Consider the following 10028-nt stretch of genomic DNA (forward strand, 5'->3'; position numbering starts at 1 on the left):
ATGTTGCTACGGCGTCTCGAGGGACAAACATTAATATTGCTGCTTTTTTTTTTTTTCAAGCAAAGTTATTTTAAGGGAGTCCTGCTAGGAGCAAACCAAACCTAGTATGCTTTACACAGATGGTTTACTTGTATGAAAAGATAAATATAGATAACATGCATGATGCTTTTAGTGCGTAAACAACAACACATTATACCTGTAGACTTTTAATGAAGTGTTACTAAAAGTTAAACGTTTCTAATGTATATGTGATTATTTTTTACAGACTATGACTGATGTTGTTGCGAACCCAGAAGAAGAGAGGAGAGCCGAGTTCTATTTCCAACCCTGGGCCCAGGAGGCCGTGTGTCGCTACTTCTACTCCAAGGTAACCTCCTCACCTCTCTCCATTCTGTATGTTGCTACTTCTACTCCCAAGGTAACGTCCTCCCCTCTCTCCATTCTGTATGTTGCTACTTCTACCCCCAAGGTAACCTCCTCACCTCTCTCCATTCTGTATGTTGCTACTTCTACTCCAAGGTAACCTCCTCACCTCTCTCCATTCTGTATGTTGCTACTTCTACTCCAAGGTAACGTCCTCCCCTCTCTCCATTCTGTATGTTGCTACTTCTACTCCCAAGGTAACCTCCTCACCTCTCTCCATTCTGTATGTTGCTACTTCTACTCCCAAGGTAACCTCCTCACCTCTCTCCATTCTGTATGTCGCTACTTCTACTCCAAGGTAACCTCCTCCCCTCTGCCATTCATTCCCCATGAAGGGTCATCATTGCTGAGTCATACCACCCAGTTTTTCTGCCCTACTAAATACTTACAATCATTATCTAAGGGAGATTTTTAATTATACTTTATTTTACGGTGCTGTTCCCACTGCTATTTACCTAGCATTACCTGCTATTTACCTAGCAATGCCTGCTATTGACCTAGCATTACCTGCTATTTACTTATGTTTCCTGGTATTTACCTGCTATTTACCTAGCATTACCTGCTATTTACCTAGCATTACCTGCTATTTACCTAGCATTACCTGCTATTTACCTAGCATTGCCTGCTATTTACCTAGCATTGCCTGCTATTTACCTAGCATTACCTGCTATTTACCTAGCATTGCCTGCTATTTACCTAGCAATGCCTGCTATTTACCTAGCATTACCTGCTATTTACCTATGTTTCCTGGTATTTACCTAGCATTACCTGCTATTTACCTAGCAATGCCTGCTATTTACCTAGCAATGCCTGCTATTGACCTAGCATTACCTGCTATTGACCTAGCATTACCTGCTATTGACCTAGCATTACCTGCTATTGACCTAGCATTACCTGCTATTGACCTAGCAATTACCTGCTATTGACCTAGCATTACCTGCTATTGACCTAGCAATTACCTGCTATTCCTTTCACTTATAACACATGCTCTAAAGTGCTCTATGAAATTGAAAATTGGATTACCATTTCTGAAATGTAATATTGTTCTTTATCTACATGTTTAATCTCTTCATTTTTTGTGTTTCTTTCAAATGTATGTCAGGTCCAACAGAGGCGTCAGGAGCTGGAACAGGCCCTGGGCATCAGAAACACCTAGGCCAGATGAAGTCAAAGAAAAGCAGGTCGACAGAGGAAAAGAAGTGGCTGTTCTCTCTGGGAGGACGAAAAGAGAAGTTTTGGGACTTTCATATTTATAAATACACCGCTGATTTTTTTGCAAAAGGCTTAGATAAGACATCTTAGATGTATAGACTGCTTTACTGCTGATGGTAACTGTAGGATATATTTTAACATCAACTAGCAGCTGTTATGGTTATGTATAAATGTTTGATTGCTACTTACTTTTTTTATATTTGTCCCATTGTCCCGCTAAAATATATTTTGACTTATTTTCTTTCAATGGTCTATCTCTGTTTAACCCCCAAAGCATTTATTTTCTGTGCTGAACTCTCTCACAGATCTTGAATCTATATATTCAGGCCTAAGTGAGGTTGAAATTACCCCCAACTAAGTATTGATGCTACTTCACAATAACTAATATTTGGGTATTTTAAGTAAGGGGCTTAAATTAAAGTTGTAACATTTGGCCAAGGTGAAAGAGCATTGGGTTAATTTTAAATGCTTGGGACTATCTATCTACCCCGCTCTGAGTCCAAACTAACTCATAACTGATCAGGTGATAGCCTACACACACTACCATTCTGCCTTTGGTCTGGAATTGATATTCAGTGTTTGTTTGGTATTGATAGGGTTGTGTGAGTATTCCGTGGCCTTTTATTGGCCCGCTGGCTGTTCGTTTCTTACCGAGATTATTTTAAATGCTTCTAGAATGTTGTGTACCTCCAAAAAATTATACTTTTAGAATCTTGTGTGCTTCAAAATTCCCCTATGAACACTTCAACGCATGGTAATGACAGGCAAGGCTGTACAATGTTTTGAAACTTCACTATATTGGTTAGTTAATCATTTAAGTGGCCTTTTCATTTTAAACTATTTTGGTGGAGCTTTGTTTGTATAAAAATAAAAAAAAGTTTAGAAAGTATGAGGTCTTGTTTAGTTAGAAGTAAAGAATATTAAGGAAGTAGTGTTTAGTAGTAATTACCTCAAGTCGATCTAGTTTTGTAAATAAGGAACAGAATAATCTGATGTGAAGGGGAAAATGTCTGTTTTTTTAAAGGACATACCATCAATTTGACTCATTATCTAATGCTCCGTTTGCCCAAGACGTTCCCCCTCAAGTGACCCCAATGGTTTAATCCAGAATATTCTCTATAACCTAGCAGCAAGTTGCAGTTGTTTGTTGGTCCTGTGTGGAAGAGGGAGAACAACATTTTAGGCTTCTACTGTTCTGTTCAGATGAATTCCTCTGGGTTTTCCTTCTTTATTTGTTAGTGTGCAGAAGCTATCAACACCTTTTTAGGAAGAGAAGCGTAGAGCTGGGTTCACTTTTTAGCTGTGACATTCACGAATTTCAGCTTTTTTGCTAGCATGGTAGACGGCTTTAGGCTTGTAGGTATTTCTGTTTAGATATGACATGTAGAGGATGTAAGAAGCTTTATCGTTGTGCTCAATTCAGTATCTGTTCAGTAAGTTCATTTAAATACATATTTTCAATGGGTATTTTTATTTTATTTTTCCAATAGTTGAGTGTAATTTCAATCAACGTGCTGATTTAATGCTGAATTGACCCCAAACCTGTAAAAGGGATGATACTGTTGACTGATTTTTAAATCTTCAGACATGAATTGTATTTTTTATTTCATGGACCAAACCTATTTTCTTCCTGTATGTTTTGAATCTCGTGCTATAATAAAGGATATCGTCAATGATAACTTCTTGGTTGTGAATTAATTATTTAAAGTTGAACCATTTGATGCACAAACTGGCATTCTTACCATTTTTAAAGATGTTACCTGCCTAAGTGCTCACCTCAGCATCACCGTTTAGTTCTGATACCACACACCTGTGTCGTTGCTGTGACAAGTGGGGTGATGCAGGAGAGGGTATAGTATAACAACCAGGGGGACGATCTGGTCATTGACCTGCAGGTCAGCATATCGGGTTCATAGGATAAGGAGTTTAGACATAGATATTGCTTCACCAAACTTTTTTTGCTCTTGACATTATCCTAATCATTCTTGGTCAAAGACTCACCTCTCCGAACATTGAGGTGTGCTAAAGGACACGATGTGAGACTCCTTCCTAACGCAACACATTGTTCCTAATGGGATTAGAAGTGGTCCTCTTCCTGACCGCGCTGACCAATAGCTACGAGGGGGCGTGACCCAGACGGTCTGCTAGACCACGTGTCAGGTATAAATAAATTTCGTCTCGGCTTCAGACGCGTCTCGCACCAAGCACTTCAGGAGAAGCTACAGACACCGTGGACTATCGCACTGTACACCATGGCACTCAAGAAAGTATGCATCATTGGCTCTGGCAACTGGTAAGCATTTTTTATATTAATTCATTCTAAACATATTTAGCTCTTTCTGAGTTGATGATGCAGAATGATCTTAATGTACACGAGAGGGCAGTTTTTGCATGTCAGCGGTTTTCAAATGCCTCACTTAAGGGACTGTAATTTGAGGCGGTGATTACACTGTGAATCTTTGGATCGGTTGTGTATCACGTTTTAGCTCGTAGAATTGAAGCTGTGAGTGTATCGAGTTTGTGTTGTTTTTTTGCTCGATGTGATCTCACCAGAAAAAAAGATGACAGTTTGAGAGATAGGCCTACAGTAAACTGCTGTTACCCTGTTCGTGTTAGATTTTCCCTGATTTCCTTGTTGCTTTATTAGACCAGTAATAATAATACGATTTGTAAATGTCTCAATTGGGCCAATGGTGATAATGCAACATAACTGGGGCAAATATCAGAATTTAATTTATAATCTCAATAGAGTTGATTTAATCTAGTAGACTTGCTGGATTATTGACTTTTCAGCCACAGTGACTGCATCGGACGTTTGGCTCATGCAGAATGCAGTTCAACTCCTTATAGTTTCTCTCTCACACACTCACACAAAAGGGCTGATCGTATCATATTATGTGATGAACTTGAAGGGTGGTGGTGGTATGTCCAGTAGCCATGCTGCTATTTCTATTTTTTTTAATGTAACCTTTTATTTATTTAACTAGGCAAGTCAGTTAAGAACTAATTCTTATTTTACAATGACGGCCAAACAAACCCTCCCCTAACCCGGACGACGCTAGGCCAAATTGTGCGCCTCCTATAACAACAAACGCTTTGAACTGCTGCACTGCAGGGCCTTGGATTGACTTCCTCGGGAATGCTCTTATGTTCTCTGAGGTTGTGTTGTATTGTGTTATGTAGGCTTACTAGTACAATGGGGGGAAAGTAGCTGAATCAATATTGAGTTGTCTGATCTTTAAAATAACTCTTGCCTCATTGATTGACGTAAAATAATGTTTGAGTAAATACTACTCTGCCATTACACTCATTAGGAGTGGTTTATATTCATTATAAACAGTGAATGTTAAATTATTGACTCAATAATAATTTGAGTCCACTTTTTAAGAATGAATTATGACATCATTTTCTTCCCTGATCTCTCTCCAGCATCTGTTACATAATATGCGGTGCTAGAAAGCTTAACTGATTGGCAGCAGTGAGAGACAGGCTTCACTAACCAAATACAATTGCAAGACATTCGACATCCTACCATCTCACTTGCTAGCCTGTTTATCTCTCAAAGTGGGATTACCTCACTGGGTCTTGCACCCTGAGTCATTTCTTAAGATCCTAAAATGTGGAGAACATGACTGAAACAATATCATTGTTTGAAATGGACACCTTTTGTTTCACATCCACAGGGGCTCTGCCATTGCCAAGATTGTAGGCGTCAATGCAGGAAAGCTTGACGTGTTCGACACGACAGTGAACATGTGGGTATTTGAGGAGACCGTGAACGGACGTAAACTCACAGAGATCATCAACACAGACCATGAGAACGTCAAGTACCTGCCCGGACACAAGCTTCCCCCAAACATCGTAAGACTCATTCATTTTAGACATTCAAAATACTCTGGGGAAAAAATGGTGTGTTAATAATTTTAGAAGTAACCCAGAACCAAATCTCTTGTGCAGCTAACATAACATTTTATACAGTTTGTCACGATAGAAAACACAACAATGCATGTATCACCTTTTCGGTTCAATAAAAAAACAAATTTGATTATTACCTGATTATTAACAAATCATTACCTAATCATTTATTATTACCAACTGTTAGATCTGCCACACATCCACCCGATGAATCTGTCTTCGCCCCGTGTAGGTGGCTGTTCCAGAGGTGACGGATGCTGTGAAGGGAGCAGACATCTTGATCTTCGTTATTCCACACCAGTTCATCAACAGAATCTGTGACACCATCAAAGAACACATCAAGAAGGATGCTGTGGGCATGTCTCTTATCAAAGTGAGTGTTTTTTTGCTTTCAGGGCCTGTTTTGAATAAAAGCCAGCAGCAAACAATTACCTTTTTGAAAGGCAAACTTCTGATTGAATTTACAGAATTTAATACTGCTGCTTCTGATTGTTGTTTGTTGCTGTAAATAGGACGATGAGGCCTACATTCCTGGTGATCGGTTGTTGTAGGATGTCGATGAGGGAGATGATATGAAAAGACGTATCCATGGTGATCTATGTTTCAGGGTGTGGATGAGGGGCCAGAGGGGTTGAAGCTGATCTCTGATGTCATCAGAGAGAAGCTGGGCGTCACCATGACGGTGCTGATGGGAGCTAACATAGCCAACGAAGTCGCGGAGGAGAAGTTCTGCGAAACAACAATCGGTAAGGGGTGTTTGTTTGGTTGTTTAGAAAAATAGAACGCAGTATATCTCTGACCATTAAAATAGCATGTCAATGCTTTTGTGCTACATAAGTAAAGATCAATGTATTTCATGATTTGTTTTTTTTTAATAATTGTTTTAATTTAATATTTTATTTAACTAGGCAAGTCAGTTAAGAACAAATTCTTATTTTTCAATGACGGCCTAGGAACAGTGGGTTAACTGCCTGTTCAGGGGCAGAACGACAGATTTTTACCTTGTCAGCTGAGCATTTCAATCTAGCAACCTGGCCCAACGCTCTAACCACAAGGCTACCTGCCAACCCCAGGTATGGTATTGAATATATTTTTCACGTGTAATAATTCTCCATGTTTTGTATTCGTCACACAGGGTGCAAGAACAAAGAGTGGGGCCCCATCCTGAAGAAACTGATGCAGACCACGAACTTCAGAGTTACCGTGGTGGAGGAAGCTGATGTGGTAGAGATCTGTGGCGCTCTCAAGGTGGGCCTTTAGTTACGCAGGAAGGAGAAAAGTGTTACAATGTTCTAACCGGAATGGGGAGGCAGGGTAAGTCCAGTGGTCAGAGCGTTGGACCAGTAACCGAAAGGTTGCAGGATCGAATCCCAGAGCTGACGAGGTAAAAAAAAATCTGTCGTTCTGCCCCTGAACAAGGCAGTTAACCCACTGTTCCTAGGCCGTCATTGAAAAATAAGAATTTGTTCTTAACTGACTTGCCTAGTTAAATAAAATATTAAATTAAAACAATTATTAAAAAAAAACAAATCATGAAATACATTGATCTTTACTTATGTAGCACAAAAGCATTGACATGCTATTTTAATGGTCAGAGATATACTGCGTTCTATTGCCTAGTTAAATAAAGGTTTTTAAAAAATATATATTTAAAAAAGTGGAAGGAGGAAACAGACACTGAGGATTTAAGGGGAAAAAAATGCTGTTGATCGTGTGTGTATTATAGTGTGTATTATAGTGTGTATTATAGTGTGTATTAATATGTGCTCAAACAAAGGAGTGTAATGTACCAGACGTGTTTCAGTCATGTTGACCATCGTCAGAGAATCTTTTAAGATAAATTGCTTTTTAGATTTCTATTTACAGATGAGATCGTAATGGTTTAAAACGATCTCTTCTTCTCCCACCCCAGAACATAGTGGCGGTAGGAGCAGGGTTCTGTGACGGCCTGGGCTTCGGAGATAACACCAAGGCGGCGGTAATCAGACTGGGGCTGATGGAGATGATTGCCTTCGCCCGGATATTCTGCACCGCTGGACCCGTCTCCCCCGTCACTTTCCTGGAGAGCTGCGGCGTCGCTGACCTCATCACAACTTGCTACGGCGGACGCAACCGTAAGATCGCAGAGGCCTTCGCCAAAACCGGAAAGGTGCTGTGAGGAGTGTGGAAAGAATTTGTCATACCCGTTGTCGTCGATATTCTAAATGTTAAAATTTCTCTCTCGTGAGCCCCCTCTCTCTATATACCTATCTTCTTTTTTTTATCTCTCTCTCTCTCTCTCTCTCTCTCTCTCTCTCACTCTGTCTTTGTATTTGTGTCTCCCTGTGTAGACTATTGAGGAGTTGGAGAAGGAGATGTTGAATGGGCAGAAGCTCCAGGGTCCGGCCACTGCAGCTGAAGTCAACCACATCCTGAAGAAGAAGGGCCTGGTGGACAAGTGAGTTACATTTGATGAGTTTGTCTTCAGAATCTTCTGAGAGTGAGTTGTGTTCTTAATTGATCATCCAATGACATGTAATGACAAACCACCCTTATAACCTTTTCACACTACTGAGCCAAACTGAGCTGATACATTGATACATTAATAGAAAATAAAAGTGAAAGTCACCCGGTAAAATACTACTTGAGCATAAGTCTAAAAGTATTTGGTTTTAAATATACTTAACTATCAGTAGTAAAAGTAATTGCTAAAATATACTTAAGTATCAAAAGTAAAAGTACAAATCATTTCAAATCCAAATTCAAAACCAGATGGCACCGTTTTCTTTTTAATTTTCGGAAAGTAAATGAAGCATGTGTGTTCAGTAAGTCCGCCAGATCAGACGCAGTAAGGATGACCAGGGATGTTCTCTTAACGCGTGTTAATTGGACCATTGTCCTGTCCTGCTAAGTATTCAAAATGTAACGAGTACTTCTAGGTGTCAGGGAAAATGTATTGAGTAAAAAGTACATGATTTTCTTTAGGAATGTAGTGAAGTAAATGTAAAAGTTGTCAAAAATATATATATAGTAAAGTACAGATACCCCAAAAAACTACTTTATTACTTTAAAGTATATTTACTTAAGTACTTTACTCCATTGTGTATATGTATATATATATATATATATATATATATATATATATATATATATATATATATATATATATATACTGTAAGCCAGTACGGTTTGGGTTGGCACTTTGGTGTGAATCAGGCATTTTTGTTTTAAAACTGAAACTGATATCCCAGCTTTCCACCTTCTAGGTTCCCCTTGTTCAATGCTGTCAACCAGATCTGTTTCCACGGACACCCCGTCAAAGAGTTCATCACCTGTTTGCAGAACCACCCTGAACACATGTGACTGACTGAAGGATGCTGGGACGCTTTAAATGTTGGAACCAGCTCGAAGGAGGCGAGGCTGACGAGGAGCGGGTTGGACGATGATTCCACCTTATCTAAATGTCTAAATGTCTAAATGCTACGGAGAGGACCACAAAACACCCCAGAAAGAGAACTTCTCAGTCAAACCTCCCTCTGGTTCTGGGCTGCTGTAATATGCCACTACAACAGCATCAAAAAATACCCCTTGTTCCGACTGATTCTTAAGTTGTTATTGGTCTTGTTGCCACTAGGTAATATGTCAGATTTTCCAAAAAATACATTTTGTTTAGAAGAATGTCCCTTGGCCTTAAACAGGTGAATTGTCTTCTGGGAGGGGAAGGGTATGTCTATTTTTGTGTAAGTTGCATTTTTCATAGTTGGCAAATCCCACATAAAAACACATGAAAGAAGTGCCTTAATCTACTTTTTGATCCAGTCACTGGTAAATATTTGTCTTGCAAACAGATTTTATTACCTTGTTATGTTTGACAAAGGACTTGAATAAACAACCGTTATTCACTGCTTATCCCTGGTTATCGCCTTCATTATGTTATCTCTCTCTCTCTCTCTCTCTCTGTCTGTCTGTCTGTCTGTCTGTCTGTCTCTCTCTCTCTCAACTTTCTCTCTCTCTCTCTCTCTCTCAAATTTCTGTCCCTGAACAAAGGGGGGGTCAAATCAAAAGTAACAGTCAGTACCTGGTTTGGCCACCAGCTGCATTAAGTACTGCAGTGCATCTCCTCCTGGACTGCACCAGATTTGCCAGTTCTTGCTGTGAGATGTTACCCCACTCTTCCACCAAGGCACCTGCAAGTTCCCGGACATTTCTGGAGGGAATGGCCCTAGCCCTCACCCTCCTATCCAACAGGTCCCAGACGTGCTCAATGGGATTGAGATCTGGGCTCTTCGTTGGCCACGGCAGAACACTGACATTCCTGTCTTGCAGGAAATCACGCACAGAACGAGCAGTATGGCTGGTGGCATTGTCTTGCTGGAGGGTCATGTCAGGATGAGCCTGCAGGAAGGGTACCACATGAGGGAGGAGGATGTCTTCCCTGTAACGCACAGTGTTGAAATGGCCTGCAATGACAACAAGCTCAGTCCGATGATGCTGTGACA

At 40.1% G+C, this 10028-nt stretch overlaps 2 protein-coding genes across 5 annotated transcripts in view; both read left to right on the plus strand.

The window, feature by feature from the left end:
* The window catches only part of LOC139371440 (SWI/SNF-related matrix-associated actin-dependent regulator of chromatin subfamily D member 1), a 33966-nt gene extending 30652 nt beyond the window's left edge, over window positions 1–3314 (plus strand). Inside the window, exons 11-13 of one of the 4 annotated variants that reach the window (XR_011627228.1) lie at window positions 266–367; window positions 1526–2852; window positions 2903–3314. Coding sequence is in view for 3 of the 4 variants with exons in the window: in XM_071111859.1 (XP_070967960.1) it covers window positions 266–418; window positions 470–519; window positions 621–624 (207 nt within the window). In the remaining variant the exon portion in view is untranslated. Of the gene's footprint in view, window positions 1–265; window positions 419–469; window positions 570–620; window positions 907–1525 lie in introns of those variants that run through there. The other 3 variants (XM_071111859.1, XM_071111860.1, XM_071111861.1) reach the window with 3 other exon arrangements.
* Window positions 3315–3607: 293 nt separating this feature from the next.
* Window positions 3608–9438, plus strand: LOC139371441 (glycerol-3-phosphate dehydrogenase [NAD(+)], cytoplasmic-like). The gene is made up of 8 exons (XM_071111862.1): window positions 3608–3928; window positions 5319–5496; window positions 5783–5923; window positions 6158–6296; window positions 6686–6798; window positions 7463–7699; window positions 7881–7987; window positions 8796–9438. The coding sequence occupies exons 1-8, from the start codon at window positions 3888–3890 to the stop codon at window positions 8890–8892; spliced, it is 1053 nt and encodes a 350-aa protein (XP_070967963.1). The 5' UTR covers window positions 3608–3887; the 3' UTR covers window positions 8893–9438.
* The last annotated feature ends 590 nt before the right edge of the window (window positions 9439–10028 follow it).

The sequence above is a fragment of the Oncorhynchus clarkii genome, chromosome 17 (assembly GCF_045791955.1).
Source record: "Oncorhynchus clarkii lewisi isolate Uvic-CL-2024 chromosome 17, UVic_Ocla_1.0, whole genome shotgun sequence".
NCBI lineage: Eukaryota > Metazoa > Chordata > Actinopteri > Salmoniformes > Salmonidae > Oncorhynchus > Oncorhynchus clarkii.